The following is a 27,732-nucleotide window of genomic DNA, read 5'->3' as shown; positions in this document are numbered from 1 at the left end:
TTCACGGTTTTAGAAATTCTTAATTTATTCATATCTTAAATTAAAAACATTTGAATTCCATTTGATTACTCCAAAGGCACAATCATCCTCATAGTTTAGAAGATTAATAAAACACTGTCACTCTTTTTTTTTTAATCTTCTTTTTTTCCTTTTTTTTTTTTAAATAAACTGAAATGACCTTAAAAGGGAAAATTCTTGCAGTTTATGAAAATGGCTATAGTACTGAAAGGCTCTTCAGAACATCTTGTGATATGTCTTTTTATCTTTGTATCAGAAGTTTGTGAGGGAAAGAAAAGTACATGCTGGTTTGTGTTTATCAGGATAAAGTAAACACGAGTGCAGCCAATGTTGCTTCGGTATCTCGCAAAATATACAGTCTAATAAATAATGCTGAACATGTAGCTGAAGAAAACTGAGATCTGGAGGTGATGGATTGTAAGATCCCACAAAGAATGAGGGACCAATTCGAATTTATCGTGAAGCAGTTTTCATTACACCGCAAGGACAGAATCGAAAAAAGTTTTAAATGAGTTACTGAGAGTTAGGAGGAAATCTCAGGAAGTAAAATCGAGGCATTAGGAGGAAAAGAGCAATGCTTTTCTAAAACAGCACAGCACTTCTCTATTCATCACTGCCTGCCCACTTTGCATTGAATAGATGTTGTCACACCCTTTCTCTGAGTAAAACAGTGTGTAGGCAGTTTTGTTAAAAGGAAAAAAAAGGAGTGGGTTGAATACACATACTAATATACCATTAACTGTGCACAAAACAGTGCAAATCACCAGTCTAACACAGAGAAGGGCTTCACTTTGTGACTCTAGTTAGACAACACAGATACTATCAATCCTATACCAAGTCTGGAATGGTACACCAAAACCAAACAACAAAAAAAGTGCAAAAAGACAAGTGTAAAATTTAAATTAAAAACTTTTTTTTTTTGAAAAGGAAAGGAAAGAAAACGTAAGGCAGGATTCATAGAAAGGGACTGAAGAGAATTAAAATGAATGTGAACTCTCTTTAGGTTTTAAACTGAATCTTAACTGGGTATGTAACACACGGTAGTGTACAATAAAGGCAACGAGAATGACCAAAAAAAAATGAGAATGGATGCATGAAAATATCCACCAACAAAAACAACTATTATCATTTCTTAAGAACATACACACGTATATACACACACACCCACACGCGTGCGCACGCACACTCGCACAGAAAAGCACCACGTTCACTCAAATCAGCACGGCAGGAAGGCCCCAGTCCACCCACAAACACACAGACGACACACAGCGGGGCTGCCGCAGGAAATACACAGCACGCACACACACACACACGCACGTGTTTACAGTCATTCTGCTGGCACCTACTTCCACCCATTTTCACCCTCACGGGCTGCAGGAGTTTGATAGACAGAAGCTCACATGGTTCTGACTGCAGTCCATCCGCAAACTAATTTCCAGTGTCTCATTGTTCATGCTTTTGTTGTTCTCTTTGACACAGCTCTGTGGGGCAGACGCAGTGCCAGCATGGAGGCGCGAAGAAAAAAAAATCGTCTCCACTGTGTTTGGACTGACTGACACATGTTTTCAGATTGAAGTGTGTTTGTTTACTATCAGTCCAGATTCTAATACATCTCTGTATCACGCCCCTGTGACATTAAAATCGTGCCAGCGATTGTGTCGCACTCCAGGAGGAACCCTCCAGAGTTTTTCAGTCGGATATCTACACATCAGTAGCATACATTTGATTCCACAGAGAGTCATTTTGGCATGTAATGCTGTACTGATAAAAGAACATCCATCCATTTTCTGTAGCGCTTATCCTACACAGGGTCAGGGGGAGCCTGGAGCCTATCCCAGGGACACAAGGTGAGGGACACCCTATACAGGGTTCCAGCCCATCGCAGGGCACACACTACAGACAATTTTAGAGATGCCAATCAACCTACAGTGCATGTCTTTGGACTAGGGGAGGAAACCAGAGTACCCGGAGGAAATTCCGAAGTACGGGGAGAACATGCAAACTCCACGCACACAGGGCGGAGGTGGGAATCAAACCCCCAACCGCAGAGATGCAGAGGTGCAAACATGCTAACCACTAAGCCACCGTGCCCCTTGATAAAAGAACTTAAACAACTTTAAGAACACAAAGTCACTTATATTGGAGGTCGAAGGGTAGTTTATGGGGCAATTAATAAATGCGTATACAAATTCATTAAATTTTTTTTCTGCCCTGAGACTTCCATTATAAGCGAGTTTCAAGTAAAGAGGATCTCTCTTCTTTTCTCAGTACAAGGAAATGTGCCAAGGACTGTGGTAATCAAACATAAGCTACAGATTTATTTGATAGAGATTGGTTTAAAAAACATTAAGTATTTCTTTAAATGAGTGTGTGTGTGTGTGTATGTGTGTGTGTGTGTGTGAGTAAGTATATGTCAATAGAGTTATGTGAACTGCAGCATGTTTTTTTACTATGTGTATATAACAAATGTGTGTGTGTGTGTGTGTGTGTGTGTGTGTGTGTGTGTGGTGGAATGTGTGTTTCTCAGTTCTCTGTGCTGCTAAAGAGCACTCTCTGGTCGGTTCGGGCGAGCTTAACAGGTGGCTCCAAAGATTCGTCGCCGAGAGCAGCTCCGTCAGCGGGCAGAGCCAATTCCTGACACTCATCATCACTCTCCTCTTCCTCCTCATCCTCCTCTTCTGACAAACACACACGAAGGAATGGTTACTAATACAGATGTGACAGAGAAGGAGCTGGTAAGTGTGTGTCTGTCTGTCTGTGTGTGTGTGTGTGTGTGTGTGTGTGTGTGTGTGTGTGTGTGTGTGTAGGATTTCAGCTTTACTCCAACGTTACAAGATTGAAACTGTAGATTCTTAACTGCAGCTAAACTTCTAAAAGCTGATAAGAACAAATGCTGAGTTCCTAAAAGCCACTTCTTACAGTTTACGTAAGTAAGTTTGTTGAAGAGAGGACACGAATGAATCAGCTTCCTAACAAGACTTTAAAGAAAGTGTTGGAGTATAAGGTCAGATATGTCTTCTGCACACAAAAGCTGATCATTCTACAGAAAATTATTCATAGCGGAGAAATATTATATGAAATCGTTCCACTCTTACTTCTCTGCTGTCTCAGAGAAGATGGTTATGTGGGGGGAAAACAATACACATTAAGGGAGAAATTAAGGTGTAAAATTATTGTTCAGAATAGTTTGCATTACAATTCAATTGTATTGAATTCAATTACTCTCTCTCTCTCCCTCTCTCTCTCTCTCTCTCTCTATATATATATATATATATATATATGTATATATATATATATATATATATACACACACACACAGTTAGTTATAATTTAGCTTAGTTTAATTTTTATCTCTTTTTTATCCATCCATCCATCCATCCATCTTCTATACCGCTTATCCTTCCTTCAGGGTCACATGGGAAACCTGGAGCCTATCCCAGGGAGCATCGGGCACAAGGCGGGGTACACCCTGGACAGGGTGCCAGTCCATCGCAGGGCACACAAACACATACACACTCACACGCCCATTCATACACTACAGACACTTTGGACATGCCAATCAGCCTACCATGCATGTCTTTGGACTGTGGAGGAAACCCCCGGGGAGAACATGCAAACGTGCTAACCTAACTAAGATTTACAACTTTTACATTTAAAAGATTCGTATTCTGTATTCTGTGTGTGTCTATGTGTGTGTGTGTCTGTCAGGCAGATTACCTTTATCAGGATCCAGTGTGTTAAGACTGCGACCAAGGCTGGCAAACTAACAAGAAGAACCAAAAAAAAAACAAAAAAACAATCACTCTCAAAACCAAACTGTGATAACCTTTTGTAACACTTGACATTTTTCCTTTACAGTAAACATGATGACACTTTCTCATATTGTGCATGATGACACATGGATGTGTGTGCGTGTATACCTCTCCCATGACCGCGATAGGGGTCTCCCCTTTGGCCTGGGCCACTCTGTGCTCTATTAGGTAATACATGTACTCATCATATAGCAGGCGGATGAGATGAAAGGAACCAAAACTGGCTGCACTGCGCAGTGTCAGATCTCTGATTACCATAGAGCTGCCGAGAGAGAGAGAGAGACAGTGAGAGAGAGAGAAATATGTTTTATCATGATATTCAACAAGTACAATATTATTATTATAGTGATTTTAAAATATTACTGTAATTCAGGGTGTACCAAAAATCTCCATACATAGGGGAAATTAACACATTTTAACAAAATGTCTTTGTTTTTATTGTTATTGTTATATTGGAAGTGTTGCGGACCAACCAAGAAGTAGACATCCACAAACATCCACTGACCAACGTGGTGCTAGATACATAGTCCCATATGTATGGAGACTTTTGGGACACACTTGTAGTTTAACCCCTTAAACTGCCAGGACCAATAAACTGTCATCATCCATTCTTTACTCTCATAACTACATAGAGACAGGTTACTAATCAAGGAAGAAATGATATCAGAGACAATATACTGGCATGGTTTGGGTGCACTTGAGCCCTTAGAACCATGGTTCTCAAAATAGGGCGGTCAAGAAGGTATATCCTGAAGATGGATCCTTGACTGTATTGCCTTTTTTTAAAAATCATATCAGTGGTGGAGATCTACCATCACCTAATATCAAGGTTATTATGGTTATTATTTAACATAGTTGTAAGACTAATTGATTCATTAATTAAACTGAAAGGTAATCTAAAAATCAGAAGTATAAAGTATAATTATTAACTTTAACCATATTTTTAATAATACCAGTAAGTGCAAATTCAATTAATACATCTGAATGTGTGGAAAGTTCAGGAATGAAAAAAAAAACTATTATGAAAAAAAGCTAACAATAAAGCTAATAAAAAGTAATATGAAGATACGTAGTTACACATAGTTCTTAAAATTGTTCAAATTAAATCTGTGCTATGATCGTAACAAGCTTCTTGGAAAAATTTTACTCTGGAAAGGGTCCTGGATTCCCCAATACACATCCACAAGCATCATAAAAACACCAATAGAGGGTATATCTTTTGGAAGAATGCTGCTCCAGCCCTCAACTACAGCTCAAGACAAAGAGCACTGTAGGTGTTCTGATAGATCGTGCTGAGCCAGCAGCTTACTAAAATCACCATATATGAGATGCAACCATCTCAAAAGCACGAAAGCACAAAAACTGAGTCATGATGGAAATTAGGCCAAAAAAAAAAACACAGAATGATTTTACTTTGAACATTTAGGTCAGTTTATCTTGATTATCATGATAAAATGTTAAATGAAAATGTAAAACGAAAGTTTTGAACACACCTACAAGAGACACACTAAACTCCTTCCTGGAAACTGAAGGATGGCTCACCTGTAGAAGCTCCATCTGAGCAGGAAGAGTTTAGCAGCTTTGGGGAAGGCCGGACTGGCCTGGTAGGGCTTTAGGACTTGGGAGACAACGCCATCCAGCCAAGCAGCCCACTGCTCCAGTGAGTTCTGCTGCTGCAGGGTGAGCTTAAAGTCCTGTTCTAACCGTTGCACCACACGGTCTTCACACCTACATACCCAAGAGGCCTGCTCCTACAGAAAGAAAGAGAGCAACAGGATGTGTGTGTGTGTGTGGGTGTGTGTGTGTGTGTGAGGTGGTGTGTTTCTGTAATGTTCGGAAATGACACCTATGGTAAAAGAGCATCTCAGGTAACACTCATGGAACCACACACACCATGGCTTTAGTGCATAAAAAGTTTCATGGTTTTATCACTGACTACCTTTACATGGACAGCAGTAATGTAATTATTGACCTTACACTGAGTAAGATAATAATGTGATTAAGGTGTTTACATGAGTCGCTTTTAGAATACGCCTGTCATGTTCCCGTTTTACATGTTATAGAACATAATTAGATTAACAGTCTGCGTCATTACGTCACCGCGCCACGCCATCCGATGTCCCTCCAGAATTTCACGTATCAACATACAGTTCGTCTTCATTATGGTACCATATACAGTTTTGGGTGTTTTTATTTAATTTTTTTACGAATGCTTTAAGTGCAGTTAATTATGTCATGCTATACGTGCTAATAGACAACTGCTTGAAGCCGTGGGCTGTGTCCCAAGCCACCTACTTACCCTCTATATAGTAGCTGAGATACATGTATTTTTCCCCACTACAGGCATATAGTAAGCAAGCATGCGGTTTGGGACGCAGCCGAACTCTCTTGTTCGCCATAAAATGTTGAGAACTGCCGTGTGTGATCATGTCCTGTCGCAAAATGCGGTGAAAATTCTCACACAACGTTCATAATGTGATTAAGGTGTTTACATGTCTGTAATACACGTCCATAATGTGACTAAAATAGGAGTACTCCACCTGTCTTAATTCGATTAGAGCTTAATTCGAATATGACCTTAATTAGATTAGGGTAAGTGAAAAATTGCTGTTTACATGGTAGTTTCTTAATCAAAGTATGGTCTTAATCGGGTTAAGAATGGATTATTGTTGTCCATGTAAACGCAGCTACTCTGATGAAGTTGCCTTCACAAGTCACTGCTGTTTTCACTTTCCCACACATCACTGTGAAAACTATGTTATGAAAATTATGTTCATAACTATAGATAAAAAACACAATTGGAGGCAAGCTGTGTGAGTGCGGGCAATGTGCTGCTCAACTCATTTTACAACATTATATTCCTTTATAGCACAGAGCTATTGACTGCTCAATTCTGATTGGTCAAAAGTTGTTGATTCATTTCCTTTTAAATGACAGCAAAACTAACGAAGCAGTACTGGCTACAAGGTTCATATTAATGCACTCATCCTTACCCTTATATTATCATTTCTATATTACCAACATGCTCAGGGACTTGTATGGTAGATGAACAGATTTAAAAACGTAATACCCCAGAGGTTGTAGGGACCTCGTTGTGTTTATACTCGCGCACTTGCAAACTATTCCAACTCAAATTTTCTAACTTGGAGATTTATCAATTTATTGTATTTTCCAATTGTAGTGTTGTTGTTTAGGTTCAAATTGTAGTGCTATAAATAAAACCTCTTTATACCACAAAACTATCCAAAAGAGATGTATGTATAAACAAACAAAATAATGCCATATGGACACATTCCCAAAAAAGGTGGGGGGCAGATTCATCCACAACAAGAGCACGATGGATCCTTATCAGGGTACATGCTTTTTTAAAATAAAGTTTGAAAGAGTTGTCAGAAGCTTGGTGGTGGTGATGTTGAACTCATGCGATCATGGTGTAGCCTCTGGCGATTGTATTTAGACTTCAAAATTCATAAAAGTTGTGTTCATTTGTGAAGATTATCTATAACAAAGAAGAATCATATACCTATGTTGCAAGAATCATATACTTATGTTGGTCATGAGCTTATTTTCTGCAATAATCCAAAAGCCTATGGAAAATTCCTATTGGTTTTTTGCCAAGGGAACCAGGGTGATGCTAACTTCCGGGTTGGCCTACAAAAATACGTCATCCTTGCAGCACTCTATTGGGAAATAATCAATTTCAGGGAGGAAACAGCATTAACAGCATCACACTACCCATTTGATTATCTTCCTATAACAGCATATGCCAAGTGTTTTAATCGTCTTATACCACTTCCACTCCCTGTCGTGTTTTATTCCTCACTTATCAACAAAATACGCATACTTTTATCTAAAGCATTTTCAACATTTCCATATTTTCCAGGTTAGTCAGTACATACACATACAGTAAATGGAAAATATGCTGCTTCTTACACACTGTCAGTCCCACACCAAGTTTCAAATGGCCCACGGAACCCACTGTTGCAAGTTGCATCCACAGCCCACTGTGCACTCTATAGTCTCTCCTTCACAGGGACATGTGAGACCCCACACACAGACCTGCACGTTTGCAAAGTCGACTCGGTTGAGGTCGCTGAGCATCTGGTTGATCTGCGCAGTGTTCTGCAGCACAGCACGGGCAGCCTGGGCCAGGTGGTTCAAAGAGGTGTACCTGCGCAGCGTCTGCGCAAATGCATTTGCACATGTCACCTACAAACCCAGAGAAGAACTCATCAACACGGTGAACAATAATCAAACCAGAATGTCAACATCTTTCTGTTGGAGCTCAGAGAAGAGGAAAAGCAGCCATCGTCAAAAATACTTTCCCTTCAGTCTTTGGGTTCTCATCGGTTTAAGCCTCATTTAAGGTGTACACTGTAAACCCATATGCCATGTGAAGTTTCTGTAAAGGTCAGCTAGCGATTCTACAGGATTGATTCTGTTTGTAAGTATACAGTCGTCTCACTTTGATGCGGACCATCTCCTCGGGAATGTTCATCATGGCGTTAGTCAGCCAGCTCTCCAGACTCTTGGCAAAGTTCCGGATGGCTTGAGTTAAGGCACCTGAACAGAGAAGATGCGCTATGTTAAAACCGTTATTAATGAGAAGTGGATTTAGTTAATGGTTTTGTTCGGTTCGCTCTCACAAAACCTTGAGGAAAGTGTTTATGAGTTGTTGGCTGTAGGTCAATACAAAGGTTGGGTTTTGGTTGTTTTTTTTTCAGTTAAACAAAAAGTATTTAAACAAAACATTTTTATTTTTGTTTTGTAATGTATTACATCTGTAGGGTACGTGTGAGAACTGCAGCCAATGAGCCAATTTCCCTGTAGTAAGGAAACAACAGAAAACCATCCATCCATCCATTTTCAATACAGTTCATCCCACACAGGGTCGCAGGGGGAGTCTGGAGTCTATCCCAGGGAACTCGATCAAGCATGGAAACTACAGACTCTCACAGAAAGCTTGTTCATTTTACTGCATTGCTCTTGTGATTGAAAATTGGATAAAACTACAAGTGAGACTTTCTCTTATTGCTCTTTGTGGTCCATTGTAATAGCACATTAAAGACGCTGTACATAGAGATGAAATCACTGAACATATAAACTCCAGTTTTCAAAATCGCACTGTTCTTGTACTTGGCCAGGATTTTGGTACCTTTGGAATCCAATTGGTATTCAAAATATAGTATTGGTGCTACTCATGAATATAAAGTTTAATTATGTCTTATCCATTGACATTTAAATCCATTGACAGATGTTACAGAAGCTGATATAATAAAAGGTTGGACTATACTTGTGATATGACAGTGTAATGCATTCATATTGTTTTTTCAGACAATGAGTACATGTACCATTTTGTTTTGGGTTTTTTTGGTTCATACTAATTCTGATACTGACAGCAAAATGAGTAAACTACTTCAACAGCGATCAGGGGCGTCATGGAGGATTTTATATAGCTCTGTTTATGTTGGTTGCTGCCATGTGCTGCTAGCAGTGAACTCCTCATGTTTAAGATGTTACAGTGTTTAAACACGAGGATGGCCGACATGAGTCATGTGGTCACTTAAAATGGTTTCGCTTAAAATCAGTGCAAGGTGCTGTGAATTACACCTTGACTCACGAGAAGTGTAGGCATCATCGGTTCATTAGTTGGCAACGTGGTATCATGAGATATCAGATATCTGGTATCGACGCATTTCTATTAGTACAAGTACAGTACAATTAAATGAGCATGATATTGGACGAGTGAGAGTTTAAAGGCTGACTCACTGGGTATGGGTCTCAGTACGTCTGGGATGAGGATCTCCACCAGGCCCTGGTACAGCGTATTGTCGCAGTCACGGCTCCAACGCAGTGCCGGCTCATACTTGCACAGCAGCACCAGGCATGATTTGGGTAGCCGCTTCTCTGACTCATCATGACTAAAATAAATAAATTAATTAAAAAAGAGTAACCTGCTTTTACCAGTTTCCACCCAAAGCCATATGTGATAGTCCTCTTCTACACATTCTCTCTTTGAGCATCTGGATTGTGTAGCTTTGTTAATCTACAAAACCCCAATGTGTTTGTAGACTGATAACTGCCCAGTAAACGTGTGTACATTTCAGCCACGTGATTTACAGTCCCAGGATTACACAGCCTACATGTTTTACTTTTGCTTTAAAACATGACACGATGCATCAGTGTGTGTCATACTCACACAGCCAGCGTGGCCGTGTCTCCTGCCTGACTCTCGCTAAACCTCCAGAACGTTTTCCACAGTGTCTCCACCAGTGTGAACTGCAGGTTCACCATGACGTCCAGGATGGCCTGAGCGAACGCAGAAAGCAGCCCACGTCAACATCCACACAACATCCACAGTCTGATCTGCTTATATTTCAAATACAATCAAAAAATAACAATCAAATTTGTTATATAAAGACTTGGCTATAAATGGTTTCGTCTGTGTCTCGTTCAGATACAGATGCAGACTGGAGACAGACAGATTGCTGGGTTACCTCGCAGTGCTCTCTGTAGAGTAGCTGAAAGCTCTTAATGTGTTCCAGTTCAATGCCCTCTGGCAAAGGCTTGCCCTGCAAGTCAATTTCAGGGAACTCTGGGAGAGCACGGGACGCATCTGCACATACAGGAACACGGGAAATCAATCGGAAAAACTGAGTTCATTTCTGTTTTGCCCTTAACACGTGTGCTTAAATTCCACACTGTTACATATTATTTCCTGCATTCTTTACTAATGTTTCGCTCTTTCACATTTGCATGGCTTTGCACTGGTACAAAGTCTTCAACATTCGATTGGGCTTTTCCAAACGGTAACTGAGTGCGTATACATGCATATTAATGATCCAATTATGAGCTGATTATTTGATAGCTACCAGATTATTGTGTAGTAAATTTAAGTGGTAAAAACTATTAAGTGGCAAAAGGCATACTACTGTATACGAATAACACTAATTTACTAATACTGCTAATTGGGTTAAAGCCAATAATCGGCTTATTCAGAACATGCACAGTATATCATTATCATATCATCTGATATCTTTGGTCTTCTTCCATCTGTGCCCGTGCACACACATACAGTATCTCACAAAAGAGAGTACACCCCTCACATTTTTGTAAATATTTGATTATAACTTTTCATGTGACAACACTGAAGAAATGACACTTTGCTACAATGTAAAGTAGTGATTGTACAGCTTGTGTAACAGTGAAAATTTGCTGTCCCCTCAAAATAACTCAACACACAGCCATTAATGTCTAAACCGCTGGCAACAAAAGTGAGTACACCCCTAAGTGAAAATGTCCAAATTGGGCCCAAATAGCCATTTTCCCTCCCTGGTGTCATGTGACTTGTTAGTGTTACAAGGTCTCAGGTGTGAATGGGGAACAGGTGTGTTAAATTTGGTGTCATCGCTCTCACACTCCCTCATACTGGTCACTGGAAGTTCAACATGGCACCTCATGGCAAAGAACTCTCTGAGGATCTCAAAAAAAGAATTGTTGCTCTACATGAAGATGGCCTAGGCTATAAGAAGATTGCCAAGACCCTGACACTGATCTGCAGCACGGTGGCCAAGACCATACAGCGGTTTAACGGGACAGGTTCCACTCAGAACAGGCCTCGCCATGGTCAACCAAAGAAGTTGACTGCATGTGCTCAGTGTCAAGCATGGTGGTGGGAGTGTCATGGTCTGGGGCTGCATGAGTGCTGCCGGCACTGGGGAGCTACAGTTCATTGAGGGAACCATGAATGCCAACATGTACTGTGACATACTGAAGCAGATCATGATCCCCTCCCTTCGGAGACTGGGCCACAGGGCAGTATTCCAGCATGATAACGACCCCAAACACACCTCCAAGACGACCACTGCCTTGCTAAAGAAGCTGAGGGTGAAGGTGATGGACTGCCCAAGCATGTCTCCAGACATAAACCCTATTGAGCATCTGTGGGGCATCCTCAAACGGAAGGTGGAGGAGCACAAGGTCTCTAACATCCACCAGCTCCGTGATGTCGTCATGGAGGAGCGGAAGAGGACTCCAGTGGCAACCTGTGAAGCTCTGGTGAACTCCATGCCCAAGAGGGTTAAGGCAGTGCTGGAAAATAATGGTGGCCACAAAAAATATTGACACTTTGGGCCTAATTTGGACATTTTCACTTAGGGGTGTACTCACTTTTGTTGCCAGCGGTTTAGACATTAATGGCTGTGTGTTGAGTTATTTTGAGGGGACAGCAAATTTACACTGTTACACAAGCTGTACACTCACTACTTTACATTGTAGCAAAGTGTCATTTCTTCAGTGTTGTCACATGAAAAGATATAATCAAATATTTACAAAAATGTGAGGGGTGTACTCTCTTTTGTGAGATACTGTATCCACATAGAGAAGAGCTGCTCCTGAAATACTAAACATTATAGACGTCATTTAACTCTACACCTGCAAAATTTCTTTTCTAAAAATGCATCAGAAAGGTTACAATCACAACGTTTTTCATTAGGTTTGCAGTTAGGTTAGAGGGACATACTTGTGTTTTATAATATCAAAAAATCGAATTATTTATTGACTGACTTACAGTGTGCACACGCAATTGTATGTAATCCCTTTGATCAAATTATCCGATTTTTTAGAACTAGACTATTTTGTATTATTTTGTAAACCTGTTCATTAATGATGGCCGGTCTAAACAGAATCTAGGTGTGTTCTTACCCAGGAACTGTTGGTACTGCTGCACCTGGGCACTGATGTCAGAAAGCCCTGAAGTCTGTTGCTGCTGCTGTTGTCCCGTGCCTGACGACATCCCATTGGTCATTCCTTCCATCTTCTGTACTGGCTTCAACCTAAAGGGATATGACATTAGGGGTAACTGACTGATAATTAATATAAAACAACCGTAAGACAACCGTACACCAGCTGTGACTGAGACCCTATTCACACACCATCTTTTTAGTCGAGTATCATGCCTGTATTGTGATAAGGTTTTTTCCCACATGCATTTACGCTTCCAAGTTCTGCTTGTTGTCTCTCTCTCTCTGTTATCTCATTATACCTATTTCCTGTATTTTTACTAATTTCCATTTGTTTTATGCAAATCGTGGCTGCTGCATAAAATCAGTGAGTTGGCATGTTTAATTTCCTCAAAAGGCACCAGTTTTAGCAGATACAGAGCATGAGCCTGTGGTAATGTACTGGGAGGGGTTATGATTAACAGATACAGTTTGGACCATAAGTCAGATATATTTACATTTCTATAACATAAATATATATATTAGAGATGCACCGATGCTAAATTTCTCAGCCGATACCGATAACCGATTATTCAGAGTGATATCAGCCGATAACGATAACCGATAGTTCTGCCTTTTATGCCTTCTTTTAAATGAATAATAATAAATTCCACAATTCTGAAAGAAATGCAAATAAAAACTTCATTCTCTCCATTTCAAGAAGTTGTTTCACAGTAACTGGTCTCATAAACAGAAAACACATTACTCTAATTAACATTAACACATGAACTAAATTCTGAAGATTAAAGTAAGATTTCTTAATTTATCAGGAGGGTGTTAAGAGTCGATGCCGAAACTCCCGTTTCCCATTTCGCTGCTGCTCACTTCCAGTGTTACATTTTAGGAGTGCAGAGATTACAGAGCTTACAAACTGCAGTTTTGTCATCATTCCACACAAGAGACATCATCTTTACACACAGCACGAAATCGATGTGTTTTCCAGCCCTCTTTTGATTGACAGTTTATAATCGGCCCTGATCATCAGATGTTTTTAAACTATCGGCCGATAGCCGATAGAGGTAAAAAAAAATAGCCTTTATACATCGGTACATCTCTAATATATATATATTAGATATATATATATAGCCTCCTGAAGTGCTTTAAGGTCTCTGATTGAAATCTGCCGGCTTTTATGCCTGTATATTTATTTATTGGATAATCCAAGCAGGGGCATGGTTTGGCTGCTTGGGTGCAAAATCCATTCCACTATATTTGGCAAAAAGCCTGTTTCAAATTAGCAGCAATCAGCAGCATTATATCACAAAACTAACATAAGACATAACTAGTCATCATTCCTCTTATTCTCAGAACTCTTCCGCTACACTTCTGGTTCACTTCCGACTCTAAATATGCAAAGAACATTAATTCATTGTGAAGTCTTACCAAATATTACAGTTGCTGAGTCTTGTTCTGCTCATTGTTTATGCTGATTGTTTAAACCTTTGCCAGCATTTTTGCCGTATTCTTTGGCTACCCTGTTTGCACTGTGTTTTCCTGTACTTTAATTACTGAATGGTTACCAGCTTTGATCTGAATTGTGAAAGGAAGTTTGTTTTTTGTACGTTTGGATTTGAAGAGCGTCTGCACATGGATCTTAACTCTGAGTCTGATATATTACACCAGAAACCAAAGCTGGCAGCATCCAAGACCCGTATTTTCTCATGGACAACGTAGCGAATAGAAAATGGAGAAAATAGAGAATTGAGGATAGATTACCTCTGTTTTTGGGAGAAGGGCTGCTGCCTCATTGCCAGGTGTTGTTGGTCCTCCATTAGCCGGAGCAGAGAGGAGCTAGCTTTAATCCTCAGCCCATAGTAGTGATATTTTGAGTTCCCTCTAAAAACAAAGCAGATATGTGTCTGCCTGTGCGTACATGTCTATGGATGGGGGGTGTGAGTATTGGCTGTTTATGTATCGTCTATGTTTTTCTTTTTACCGGGTACCCAGACGCCTCGTCCTCAGGCCCATGAAGACGGAGCGGATGAGCTTTCCGAATGAGGCGGCATTGACGGGCTCCAGCTTCTGCTCCTGGCAGTGCAGCAGGTAGTGGCAGTAGAGAGTAGAGCGCGGTAGGCTCACACCCTCCGCCGTCTCATAATTATCCAACAACCACTGCACCTGAGGGCCAGAGGACAGCTGCAAGGATGAGACACACACACAGCCACACGCACACTCAGACAGAGAGCCCAGGGTTGACCTGACGCACACACACAGACAAGGACAGGACACACATAGTGACACGTTCGCATGCACTTTCCCACTCATGCAGACACATGCTAACAGAGATATGTCAGAATGACATGACATGTGAAACCCAAGTGATCATATATGAATATATATGCACATTACAACCTTACTTCATACAATAGCACCATCCCGTGCTGTCTATATACACCAATACTGTTACATGACATCATGTACACACACACACACACACATGCTTATCAGTCATATCTTTCAGCGTGCCGTCGCATACAATATGGGTATGCAACAACATGTAACCAATGGGATGCCTGTGGCTTTGTGTGGTTCTCCTAACAGCCGAGTTTGAAGGCCTTCTGAGTGAATATGAATATCAAAGGTGATTCTCTTCTCTCATGCAAATTATGATATGAAACGTGATGAAGTTATGATTAAATTCTATATTTGAATTCGATGAACATGACAGCACAGTGAAAGAAGGAAATCTGTGCTAGTGCTGTGGTAGAATACATTTGAATTAATGAATATTTGATGTATTCAGAGACTGTTTCTCCATGATAAACTTAACAGGTTTGATAACTGCAGTAAATTTTATATTCTATTGCACCTAATGGCAGAGGTTCAGCGGCGACTTACTGACTCCCTCTGCTCTTTGACTGTGCTCTCTGATGCGTGAAAGGGAACGATGAGCACATCATCGTTCTGATACTGGAAAGGGTGAAGGTGGCGGAGTGAGTGACAGGTGTAGTCGAGCGGTCAGGCTCTGCTCTTCTCCTTTGTGAATTTTTTCCGCGGTCATACCTTTTTGTCTGCAGACGGCACGCTATTCTCCTCTCCCTCGCTAATACTCACGGTGGCCGGGGAGACGCGAGCATTTTGTGAGTAACTCTGGCCGTTTCCACTGCTGCTGCTGCTGGTGCCTCCGCCGCTGCTGAGCATGTAGCCTCCCTGGATCACGTAGCTGCCACTGCTCCCGTTGGCCCCGCCTCCTCCGTCCCCGGAGCCATTAGCGGCCGACCCTGACACTGCGATTACTGCTGTGGCTCCACCCCCTGTGCCAGGTGTGGCACTGGTCACAATTTGCCCCGTCCCCGTCACAAAGCCTGTATTCACAGGAGAGGCAGCCTGGGAGGCGGAGACACTGACACTGGTGCTTTCATAATACTGAGCACCACTGGTCTGAGTGTACAAGGGACTGTCAGTGTACACAAAACTGCCGGAACGTCTAAGAAGAATAAAAAAAAAAACAAGAATTATTATCAACAATGTTTTTTGTTTTTTTTCAAAATCTGCAATATGTAAAATAAACTGCCCTATATAGCTCATTCAAGCTACCTTCACTTGAACCACATAAAAGAAGCAGTTTGTGATAGGGTCTCCTACTGGATGAGAGGCAAAATTACAACTGTAAACAAAACACTAAGCCTTGGCCCCTCTGTGCAACTGACCCCACGCCCTGAAAATACGTATGCCTCATGAGTTGCCTTTTAATGTCTGATTACTACTTCCACATCTTCGTAATATAATCACATGTAACATGAGCATGTCCAGTTGGGGGCAGTGTAACAATGTTAACAAACTATGAGGTGTCCCAAAAGTCTCCATAAATAGGGGAAATGAACACTTTTTAGCAAAATGTCATACTTGGTTTATATTATATACACCAGCAATAACATTATAACCACTGACAGCTGAAGTGGATAACATTGACTATCTTGTTACAGTGATTCCTGTCAAGGGGTGGGAGATACAGTATCAGGCAGCAAGCGAACAGTCAGTTCTCGAAGTTGATGTGCTGGAAGCAGGAAAAATGTGCAAGTGTAAGGATCTGAGCGACTTTGACAATGACCAAATTGTGATGGCTAGACGATTGTGTCAGAGCATCTCCAAAACAGCAGGTCTTGTGGGGTGTTCTCGGTATGCAGTGGTTAGTACCTACCAAATGTGATCCAAGGAAGGACAAACAGTGAACCGGCGACAGGGTCATGGGCGCCCAAGGCTCAATGATGCATGTGGGGAACGAAGGCTAACCTGTCTGGGCCAATCCCACAGAAGAGCTACTGTAGTACAAATTGCAGAAAAATGAAATGCTGGTTATGATAGAACACACAGTGCATCTCAGCTTGCTGTTTATGGGCCTACGTAGTCGCAGACTGGTCAGAGTGCCCATGCTGACCCCTGTCCACCACCAAAAGCACCTACAATGGGCAATAGAATGAGCATTAGAACTGGACCATGCAGCAATGGAAGAAGTTGGCCTGGTCTGATGAATCACGTTTTCTTTTACATAATGTGAACGGCGGGTAGGTGTGCGTTGCTTACCTGGGGAAGAGATGGCACCAGCATGCACTATGGGAAGAAGGCAAGCCGGCAGAGGCAATATGATGCTCTGGGCGATGTTTCACTGAGAAACCCTGGGTCTTGGCATTCACGTGGATGTTACTTTGACACGTATCACCTAACTAAACATTATTGCAGACCAAGTACACCCTTCATGGCAACGGTATTCCCTAAAGGCAGTGGCCACTTCCAGCAAGATATTGTGCCCTGCCAAACTGCAAAAATTGTTCAGGAAGGACATTGTTGAGGAACATGACAAAGAGTTCAAGGTATTGACTTGGCCGCCAAATTCCCCAGATCTCAATCCGATCGAGCATCTGTGGGATGTGCTGGACAAACAAGTCCGTTCCATGGCGGCCCACCTTGCATTTTACAGACCTTAAAGGATCTGCTACTAACATCTGGGTGCCAGATACCACAGCACACCTTCAGAGGTCTTGTGGAGCCCATGCCTTGAGTCAGCAGGTCAGGGCTGTTTTCAGACAGCCTTTAAGAATGCCTTTGACAAAAAAAAGGACGTATTGAAATGATTATCATGGCTGAATCGCGAAGCTGTCACAAGGTTGGGATGGACTTTAACAGGAAGCATGGCAAACACATCACACATAACACTGTTGCCAAACTCGGAGCCAAAGATGGGAGACACAAATCATGCAGAGGATGTTTGTAAATAAAGTTACATTTTGCTAAAAAGTGTTCATTTCCCCTATGTACGGAAACTTTTGGGAAACCCTATAGAATGTACAGAAAAACAGAGACCATTAAATGTCTGGATGTAATAGACTTGAAGATACTTGGTAGCAATATGACCTAGAAATATGTTTTGTATTGCCATGTTTTTCCATTTTTTTATTTTTCTATCTTGAATTTTTTTGTCTTTGATATGGTGACAATTCAAAAGAAAGCAAGTGTACACTCAGCCTTTAAACTTACATGGTGCTGGTAGTGTAGCTTGTGTCTCCTCCCTCTACATACTGCACCTGGTTAGTGTAGACGTGCTGCACGGGTACTTGCTGCAGCTGCTGCACACACACATGCACACACACACACAAACGGACACAAAAAAACACACACACTGACATTAGAAAATCCTGGCCAAAATAAGAGCATTCTCACTTCCTTCTTTGCTGCTTTTCTTCCTCTTTCTAAGCATTTTCAAAATCCTCAACTTATGAGAACATTCTTACCTTGGGACTCAAACTTTTTAACAATGAGTAACACATATACAAGGTTCAGAAGACTACACGCTTTGCATCTCTTCCTGTTAAAATCACCTACTCTATGGTCAGAGGCCACCTCAAACATGTAGGAGTGTGCAGCGGTGGCTGTGCGGACATCAGCATAGAGCAGCTGCTCTGGCTCCCAGTCAAGAGCAAGGACAGGAACATGAGGCCAAAGCCACAGGCAGGTTCAGGGCTAAGATGGGGAACGGTGTGGTGCATTCCAGCATGCAGTCTGCTCTGCTGCTGGCTGAGTGAGACTGAGCGTTCACGTATATTCCTATGTGCCTTTCCTCTATCACTGCTACTTCTGCCCTGTTCTCCTTCCACTCATCTATCTCTCTCTGCCATTCCTCTCTCTGCATATCCGTCCCCATAATTTGCTGTCTATGAGGACTCTGGAAGGACTCAGAGACCAGTTTAGACACCTACTGTAAGGGGTCACGTGTTACTAATAAAAATGATGCAGTCTGTAAGCATGTAGGTTGTAGAATTATGAATATTTTCTTAATTAATCATGTGCTCGTGAGTGAGAGAGAGATCACCTCCTGAGTCAAGTGTACAGGCTGTAGGCTGGTGACGCTCATTTGTGTGCCCTGTTCAGTCTTGGTAGGCTGAGATGTGGCTTGGACCACAGACCTCTGCGGGCAAAATACAGAGAAACTGAGCTCTCTTGAGAAACAAACAAGCCTTCACTGGGCTGTGCTGTGTAACAGTATTGTCATAAAGCATCACAGCCACAGAGTCAATGTGAACAATGTAACGGCCCATTTATCAAGCTGGATACTACCGTTTGCATATAAACTCTTTAGAAACTGTTCACAGGAGCCTTTTTTTTTACACAAGAAATGTGGTATTCATGAATATCCATTTAGATTGGAAAGACATCCATAGCTTCTGAGTTTGTGTAAATTTACATATAAGAAGACTCACTAATTGATAGGCTTCAAATCATATAATTGGAATGAGTTACTGCACCTTTATACATGGACTATCAAGTTTAAATAGACACTTGTAATTAATTTATTTCAATTACACACATCATTATTGTTATGTTAAATCTATAAATTAAGACGAATAAGACTAGCCATTCCATCAGCACAAGTTTGTGTTTACGCTAGCCGACACATTGCAGTGGCTGAGCTGCGTTACTGGAAGATTTAGCGCTCTTTTGTGTTTTGCTGCTAATTTGTCATTCTGGCTCTTTGTAAGGTTTTGGGGGGTTTTTTGCCTTTTATGGACTAAATGTAAATCAGCTCTGCCACAAACGCACTCAATTAGGCATTGATCAACACATGCATGAGTACAAAGAAAAACAGCTTTCGTGAGGCTGAAAGAAATCTTAATTCAGTTTGGCCCGCAAAAACAATACACTAAAATATTCATAAATGAGGTCCATTGCGCACGTGTGTGTGTGTGTGTGTGTGTACATATTTCCATCCAAATATCAGTTTGTTCATTATTGTGTCTAAATCACATTAATTAGAGGATAATGACTCTGAGATTCTATCAGCGCTGTTCATCATCTTGGACTCTGTAAATCGGGTGTTTCTATGACAACGCACATAGCAGATACACTGACCGTTATAATACAGTCAACTCTATAATTATTCTCACTCTCAATAAAAAAAATAAAAAAACGTAGTATATATAAAATAAACGAGCACATGTAATGAGGAACATTTTATATTAAACACATGGAAGAGTTGTACAGTCTTACTAAATCATTCTTTAACGTCAAATGATTTGGCAAGTGGAATTATTTTTGTGCAACAACTTTACTATTCTTACAGAGCTTCTCTAATAGGTTGATATAATCATTGGTTTTGTGGTTGTCTAATAGTTCATTCTGATACTTGACAATCCTAAGAATCATCTTAAGTGTGCAATTCTGAAACTGTAATCTTTAGGCCCCTTTTTCTCCCCCATTGTGACCTGCTGGGGGGAATGGTGAATTGATATGTGTATATAAAACCCCAGAAACAGGAAAAGGTTAATGGAAATAAAAGGTTCTATGAAACTAAGACTAAGAGTGAAATATATATTGTTTTAAATACAGTTTCAGATGCCCAGCACAAGGTCTGAAAGATTTTTGTTTGGAACAACTAATAGGGAAATGTAATGGGCAAAGCACTGATGTTTTAAATAGGGTAAAGTCTTTCGTTTCCAAACTGGCAAGCCGACTTGAAAGTCGACTAGTGGGATCCTGTGACTCAATTGTGCTGCGTTTCTGATAAAGTGAGTACACCTACAGTTGCACTAATGACTATAATTTAAATAAAGATAAAGGAAAACAGAAAATATGTTGTTGTTTTTTTAAAACCAGGCTATATGATTATCTGACATTTGCTCTGTTTTAACTGAGAGAAAATTAAGAAATCCTGGACATAATAGAACGTAGTTTCCGTATAAATGAATAGGAACCAAGTGAAAGAAGTGTGTAAGTGATGCTACATTCTGTAAAGAAGTGATGGCTGACTGGTCCATTTTTGAAGCTGACGCAGACCAGACACTTTGTGGTTTTGCATTGTGATCAACGAAAGCATTTTGTTTAAATTATTTTTACAGAACGATTGAACAGAAAGCTAGAGCCAGCTGTGGTTCCTATGCTTTCTTTCACTTTAACAATGTGTGAGTATGTATGTGTGTGTGTGTGTGTGTGTGTGTGTGTGTGTGTGTGTGTGTGTGTACGTTTACCTGCTGGGCTGACTGCACCTGCTGCACCACCTGAGTGGGAACTCCGGTCTGTACCACTGCAGGTGGAGGGCTGGAATCCGAAACCGAGTCACTTGAATGGATGGAGCCCTCTGGAGGAAGAGAGAAACAAAAAAGCGTGAGGTGGCAGAGAACAGAAAGCTGGATCATCAAAAATGAGAGAAAGTTGACAGGCTTCCATTCAAGGCTAGTCCACAATTGAAGTACAAATATTACTATGTTATTATAAAAGGTGTAACATTGTTATAACACACAGTACTGATTGTTATAAAATAGCTGTAATACAACAGTAAGTACATCAGTGTAAGTAGCTTATATCAGGATAGATTTAGAAGGCAGCACTACACCTCACCTGTAACCGTAACCACGATATACTGCGGTGTGTTCTGGGCATTGCTGGACTGCGTGGGTGAATTCTGCATCTCAGATGGGACATACTGAGTCTGTGTGGGCGGGGCTTGAGTGGGCGGGGTTTGTGCAGGAGGGGGCGTGACCTGGCCAGAGGTTGCCGATGCCGAGACAGAGGTCACGGTATTTTGCAGCTCTGAGAGGTACTGCTGAGGTGCCGCAGTCGTGACAACAACAGGTTGGCCTGGTGTTACGGTTACAGTGCCCGATGGAGGCTGGGAGGTCTGCTGCAGCTCCCCAACATAGGCTGGAGTCGCCATCGAGATCGCCTGGCTGAAACGCTACAAATCACAGAGAACATCTCAAAACATTCATCAAAAGTGAGAATCTCAGTTCGGTACAGTTTTAGATTCCTACTTGTAATTAGGTTTTTGTATAGTTTTGGTTAATTTTGACTGATACAGAACTTGACGTGTGGAACGCTGGTGCAGCGGGTAGAACCACAGCCTCGCAGCTCCAGGATCCCGAGTTCGATGTCCTCCCTGTGTTCGTGCGGGTTTCCTCTGGGTTCTCCGGTTTCCTCCCACCTCCCAAAACCACTGGCTATTCTAAATTGCTGTTAATGTGTGTGTGCATAGTGCCAGTTGGTCCATAGTATATTCCTGCCTCGGACACTGTATCAGAAAATCCCTGCACTCAGGTCTTCCTCTAACAGCCATTATATAGAAGCCCTGCCCAAGGAGAACGGGATATCAGGTAGAGGATTTGGTGTCCTGTTTACAAGTAATATGATCTCTTTGTGCTTGGGCTCTGGGCTTGCACTGCTGAGAAACTGAAGGACTGAGAGCGTTTCTGAAAGCTTAATGCCTCGCAGGAAAACGCCAGTGCCTGATAGTTCCTTATTCTGCTGTTTATAGTTTCACTGTCTCCATAGACACACTTTTTAGATTAGACAGCAAACCCCTTGACAACAACATTTTCTATACCGCTTATCCTACAGGGTCACGGGGAACCTGGAGCCTATCCCAGGGAGTATAGGGCACAAGGCGGGGTACACCCTGGACGGGGTGCAAATCCATCGCAGGACACAATCACATACACATTCACACACTGCAGACTATGGACCCTTTGGACATGCCAATTAGCCTACAATGCATGTCTTTGGAGGAAACCAGAGTACCCAGAGGACACCCCTGCAGCACGGGGAGAACATGCACACTCACAGAGCCGCAACGGGAATCGAACCCTCAACCCTGGAGGTGCTAACCACTAAGCCACTAAGTGGGTGTTTTTTATTTTATATATATATATATATATATATATATATATATATATATATATATATATATATATATATGTAAAAGTGAAGTGAAACTGGTTCAGTGTACGCGTTTCTAACAAGGGGACTGCACCTCAGTATGACTAAATGAACAGGAAGTCACATATTTGCGATACGTGTGCGTTACCGTGTTATATTTCCGTACGAACAGCACATATTTGATATTTGTAACATTTTTCCCTTTAGCCGGAAATAGTGGGTCCCGTGTAGCTATGCCAACGGCGTTTATTTGCAGCGGCTGGCTACCTAGCAACGCTCGCGAGCTACTGAGAGTGAGTCGAGGTTGCTATCTCGCGCTGGCTAGCTAAGCCCAATGTGCAGACTCGCGTATCCTCGCTAACAACCCGCCATTTTGTACAATCAGTGTAGCGTTTGGCATCGCCATAACAACGAGCAGCTTGTACAAGGCCGACAGCAGTTTAGCGTTGTGCGCGCAGTGTTGATTCGCATCGCCGCTAGCCTGCGCTTATGCCCTGCGCCGAGCACTTAGCAGGGCAGGTGCAAATAATGGCTACTGACACATTACATCCAGTCTAGGTTTTGTTTTGTTTTGTTTTTTTTTTTGCTTAAAAAAGCAACCGTAATCGTTTCCCTTTCGTTCGTAATGTGATTTGGTATGCAAAAATTACAACAACAAAAAATGTATTCACCTTTTAATCCGAGTGATTTTTCCACCGCAATGTTTGATTTTTTTTTAGCGTTTCAATGAATCGGGCTGTTGTTGTTGATTCTTGTTGCTGGGCTCTTGTCGCCAGGACTACCGTGGCTATGGCGCTTCGTCCTCACCCGGGCAACTGTTGCTACCCACCCGTTCACATCCCGCCCCCTTTGTCATCACCGGTTGGTCCAAATGGAGACACGACTCCGAAGTTGTGTTTCACCTATTGGTTCAGAGAAAGTGTCAGTCTTGTCTACAGCTCCGTATTTGTCCGAATTTACCGTCGGTCATAGTTGTGAGCAGCCTTAAAGGCGCACGAGCGTGTAGCCGGTCTCCGTTCTGTTGATTTAAAATGGCAGAAGGTGCGAAAATGGAATATAATGTAAAAATATTGTACATTTTGTACTATACCGTTCTGTACCGTGAATGTTTAAACACAACGTGTCATTAAGAATTCTTCTTCACAACTTGCACACATTGCATACAATGAGCAAAAAGCCAACACAACTATTAATGAAATGCTGAGAGAAAAATGTATTTATTTCTCAAGAGAATAAAACTAACTAAATTATATATATATATATATATATATATATATATATATATATATATATATATATATATATATATATCTGTATATATCTGTATATATATATATATATACACACATAGAAACACACACACACATATATGTATGTGTGTGTGTGTATATATATATATATATATATATATATATATATATATATATATATATATATATATGGGGGGGGGGCCCTGAAAAGACAGATATTGTTTTGTCCTGCCCTTGTCCTCTGGTCTGTCCTCTGCAAACAATGTGGGGTTGTGAATATTTTGGTGAATGTCCCTGAAAATGTCATGCTTATTGTATCAGTTAATAACAAATTCAATTATTCCCTTGTCATTTGGGAAATTGGAGACCTTTGGCTATGTTTATAAAAAGATAGACGAAATGGCGTTATCGTCTTTTGAAAATGTCAAGCTCTCTGAATCTTGTGTGGCTCTCCACCTTGTCCCCTCCCAGCCTGTGATGGTCAGCCACGATCACCTCTCACTCACATGGCTGCATCCACCGTTGGGGTCACCGAGGTCCGGACCTCGGTTTTTTTCCTGAAGTGTATATTAAAAGTCATAAAATAATTGCCTAATAATAAGTCTTTGGTGCCGCAAGGCTCATACCACGCAAAGATAACTTGCACCAATTAAAGCTCAGCTTTGGGAAGGGAAGCAGCAGGGGACAAGATGAGACTGAGAGAAAAAGAAAAAGAGATGATGATGAAGATGAGAAAGGAAGAGCAGGTACTACCCACTGTGCCCAGAATATGATTAGCATTATGTTACTGTGTTGTTTAACTCAAACAAAAACTGACCTGATCTCATTCAAAAAATGTAGGCCTAATTACCACAGAGATATATGCTCTTTGGTAATTACAGTGAACCCTATCGTCTTAATTTACTTTCATAAGTATAGTGTCATAATACAGTAGGCTATAGTAGCTACTATTGCAGGCCTATAGATATTATTTTGTATAATACACATTTTTCCTACATTTATGTGCTGCTTGAGACACATTTTTATCATTCAAATCCAAAATGGTGCAAACTCTAACACACAGATTAAATAAAGGTGTTTTTTAATTTGCTACTGCACCCTGACATGGTTTTAAAGCTATTATTATCCAACGTCTTAAAATGCATATATGTCATTCAGGGAAATCAATATTTTTTTTTTCAAAGTAACTTTGCCTGAAATCATTCTTGGTAGGCTAATTAGATTACACAGGGGTAATTAACACTTTTTAGCAAAATGTCTTCCAAAATGTGTGTGTGTGTATGTGTGTGTATGTGTGTGTGTGTGTGTGTGTGTGTGTGTGTGTGTGTGTGTGTGTGTGTGTGTTGCTTTTCAAAACTTACATTATTTTATGTAACTACATATGTAACTGGTATTACTATGTTAGTATTTGTCTTTTCACATAATCTTTCCCCATGATGTTAGGGGCCAGAATGCAAATTCAGCCATATATATGCAGTTTAATTTAGTAAGCATGTTTCTTTCAAAACAGTGTTGTTACATAGAATAAAGAATCGTATTGATATTGGCATTATTATTTAAAGACACTAATGTCTGTTCATTGTATTCTAATTTGGTTGTTAATAATGAAACCTATTCCACTACCATCAAATAGTAAATTTGATGTGTCAGTTTTAAGTGTGTTGGGGAGCAAGTGAGGTAAAAAGCCACAGACAATGTTATACACATAGAAAACAAATGCCAAATGTGCTTACGTACATAAATGTCCTTCTTAATCGGTTGCAACAGATTCTCTTGTTTTTCATTTGGGGTGCTAGATAATTATGCCTTTTCAGGTCACTGCTTTGTCTATGGAAAGGTCTCTGGTTTTGTATCATTGGGTTATCTATGACTCTCCAGTCAGGTGGGTCTGTGTGACAAACACTGCGCGTGTGTGTGTGTGTGTGTATGCTAGTGTATCTGTCACACTCCTTTATAAGGGAGATCTGGGATTTAGGACAATCAAAAATCTCTTCGAACCAGACAGAGCTACAACTGCCGACATTAGAAGACGAGAGCCTTATTGCCAACCTTCATCAGTTCTAACATCTTCTAGTTTTTCTCCAACTATTTCATGATGTGGAAAGCCGTGGTGCTGGCTGTGTGTCTGCTACTGGCTGGAGTGAGGGCGTATGATGGACCCTCATATGGGGTGAAACTGTGTGGTCGTGAATTTATCCGCGCAGTCATCTTCACTTGCGGAGGCTCACGCTGGAGACGCTCCATCACAAGCACAGGTAAGATAACAGCCCAACACTTTACTATATGTGCATCTGCATGTATAATATTACTAGTCAGAGAACTAAATTCAGTTCTCAGCTGTAGTTAGCATATTGGGCATGGCGAGATCACATCCTCTTTCATGAATTTTTCACTAAGGAATGTCTTCGATATACCAGTTCTATTTTTCCTGAGACATTTTGCTTAAACTAGGGTTACATCCTCTTTCGTTCTGAACAACTATGCATAAGTACAAAGTACAAGTGCTCGCACACGTGCATCTGCTTGTATCCAAACTAACTTCTCTTATTAGTCATGTTATATAAACAGGCCGAGGTCCAGCAAAAGTTAGTCAATTTCACCACTCTAACACATCTACTAAACCAGGAATCTTTAAGCTGGGAAATCAATGAACTGTGCTTGATTGGAAGTGATTTGATCACTCCCAACACTTGAATATTGTATATGAATTATAAACATCTAAACAAAGAGTAAAACTAGTATAACTGGTGAAGTCCTTCAGAATTGTGGTGAAATGAGCATAAACCCATGTTGATCCTAACCCATGCTTTGTCTACAGATGACCTGAGTGTTGACCCGTTTGGCTCAGGCATCAGAGATGCTGCAGAAGGCTTGGTGTTGCCCTCTCACCCAAAGTTCTCCCTCCAGCATGACACTGAGCCCATCTCTTTTGATATGGTGCGAGGAGGGCAGGAGGCCTCTGAGTTCAGTCGTCCTGCCCGCTCCATCATCTCAGATGAAGTACTGGAAGCCCTGCGCACCTCCAGCAGGAAAGGCCGGGATGTGGTAGTAGGACTGTCCAACGCCTGCTGCAAATGGGGCTGCAGCAAGAGCGAGATCAGCTCCCTCTGCTGAGACCAGTCGCTCTAGCACTTGTGTTCGTGTGTGTGTGTGTGTGTGCGCGCTTGAGCGTCCTTTCCTTCCTGTCTTTGACCTTAGCTTGATGAACCCAAGATTTAGCATTTTTCCCCACAAAATGTTTATCTGTATCAGTTTAACAGCGAGTTTATGCTTGCCACCAAACACGTTACAAATCATATTCAGTTGTATTTGATTATTTTTATTAAATAAAGTTAAGTCCTGAATACAGACCATGTTGAATAATTTTCTAGAGCTAAGTGAGCATGTTTCTGTGCATTGAGATAATATTTTTGAGTATTTTATATCCTCATTTTAGAACCAAACAGACACAAACACACAGGTTCAAAAGTATCAGTATATATATTAAATTTGAATAGATTGACACGAATACACGTCAGTGTCTATAAATGTACAAGGCGGACACATAAAGGAAAGCCAAACCAGACTTTTTTCTACTAAGGACTTGGTTTGGTCCAAATGTGAGGGGTTTCACGTGCTCAACGTTATCTTTAATAACAGCACTTGTCGTATTTGGCTCAATTTCTTTCACTGTATGAGGCGAAACACGAAAAATATAAAAACAGTCTTTAAAAATGGCCAAAAATATAA

At 41.0% G+C, this 27,732-nt stretch overlaps 2 protein-coding genes across 14 annotated transcripts; one reads left to right on the top strand and one right to left on the bottom strand.

The window, feature by feature from the left end:
• rfx1a (regulatory factor X, 1a (influences HLA class II expression)) lies at positions 1 to 23,573 on the bottom strand. 9 transcript variants are annotated; one of them, XM_053611302.1, is made up of 19 exons: positions 23,425 to 23,573; positions 21,440 to 21,776; positions 21,070 to 21,179; positions 18,918 to 19,013; positions 18,086 to 18,174; positions 15,614 to 16,037; positions 15,449 to 15,520; positions 14,547 to 14,746; positions 14,327 to 14,446; positions 12,534 to 12,664; positions 10,328 to 10,446; positions 10,030 to 10,139; positions 9,600 to 9,751; positions 8,296 to 8,393; positions 7,890 to 8,039; positions 5,373 to 5,581; positions 3,939 to 4,092; positions 3,736 to 3,781; positions 1 to 2,696 (listed from the first exon to the last, which is right to left on the bottom strand). In XM_053611302.1, exons 2-19 carry the CDS (start codon positions 21,753 to 21,755, stop codon positions 2,542 to 2,544), a joined length of 2,751 nt encoding a protein of 916 aa, XP_053467277.1. In that variant the 5' UTR covers positions 21,756 to 21,776; positions 23,425 to 23,573; the 3' UTR covers positions 1 to 2,541. The 9 variants fall into 9 exon arrangements, 8 of the variants coding, with proteins under 8 accessions (XP_053467277.1, XP_053467295.1, XP_053467304.1 ...); XM_053611320.1 differs by lacking the exon at positions 14,327 to 14,446; XM_053611329.1 differs by lacking the exon at positions 15,449 to 15,520 and having other exon boundaries at positions 15,665 to 16,037.
• On the top strand, positions 21,806 to 27,347 carry rln3a (relaxin 3a). Of its 5 annotated transcripts, XM_053611407.1 has the most exons (4): positions 24,208 to 24,749; positions 25,447 to 25,489; positions 25,937 to 26,258; positions 26,822 to 27,347. In XM_053611407.1, exons 3-4 carry the CDS (start codon positions 26,096 to 26,098, stop codon positions 27,115 to 27,117), a joined length of 459 nt encoding a protein of 152 aa, XP_053467382.1. In that variant the 5' UTR covers positions 24,208 to 24,749; positions 25,447 to 25,489; positions 25,937 to 26,095; the 3' UTR covers positions 27,118 to 27,347. The 5 variants fall into 5 exon arrangements, with proteins under 5 accessions (XP_053467399.1, XP_053467382.1, XP_053467367.1 ...); XM_053611424.1 differs by lacking the exons at positions 24,208 to 24,749; positions 25,447 to 25,489 and adding an exon at positions 21,806 to 21,815 and having other exon boundaries at positions 26,078 to 26,258; XM_053611392.1 differs by lacking the exon at positions 25,447 to 25,489 and having other exon boundaries at positions 26,078 to 26,258.
• The last annotated feature ends 385 nt before the right edge of the window (positions 27,348 to 27,732 follow it).

This window comes from Ictalurus furcatus, chromosome 2 (genome assembly GCF_023375685.1).
Source record: "Ictalurus furcatus strain D&B chromosome 2, Billie_1.0, whole genome shotgun sequence".
Lineage (NCBI taxonomy): Eukaryota > Metazoa > Chordata > Actinopteri > Siluriformes > Ictaluridae > Ictalurus > Ictalurus furcatus.
The sequence above is the reverse complement of the archived record's forward strand: the minus strand, read 5'-3'. Positions and strand labels throughout refer to the sequence as shown.

Bases quoted from the DNA above. Each gene is read 5' to 3' on its own strand.
- rfx1a (XM_053611302.1), bottom strand. From the start codon at position 21,755: ATGGCGACTCCAGCCTATGTTGGGGAGCTGCAGCAGACCTCCCAGCCT. The intron at 10,140-10,327 runs GTAACCCAGCAA...GCGTTCGCTCAG, and splicing joins TCTACAGAGAGCACTGCGAG to GCCATCCTGGACGTCATGGT. The intron at 5,582-7,889 runs GTCTGTGTGTGG...TTCTTTCTGTAG, and splicing joins TCGACTTTGCAAACGTGCAG to GAGCAGGCCTCTTGGGTATG.
- rln3a (XM_053611392.1), top strand. From the start codon at position 24,693: ATGAGACTGAGAGAAAAAGAAAAAGAGATGATGATGAAGATGAGAAAG. The intron at 24,750-26,077 runs GTACTACCCACT...AACATCTTCTAG, and splicing joins AGATGAGAAAGGAAGAGCAG to TTTTTCTCCAACTATTTCAT. The intron at 26,259-26,821 runs GTAAGATAACAG...CTTTGTCTACAG, and splicing joins ACGCTCCATCACAAGCACAG to ATGACCTGAGTGTTGACCCG.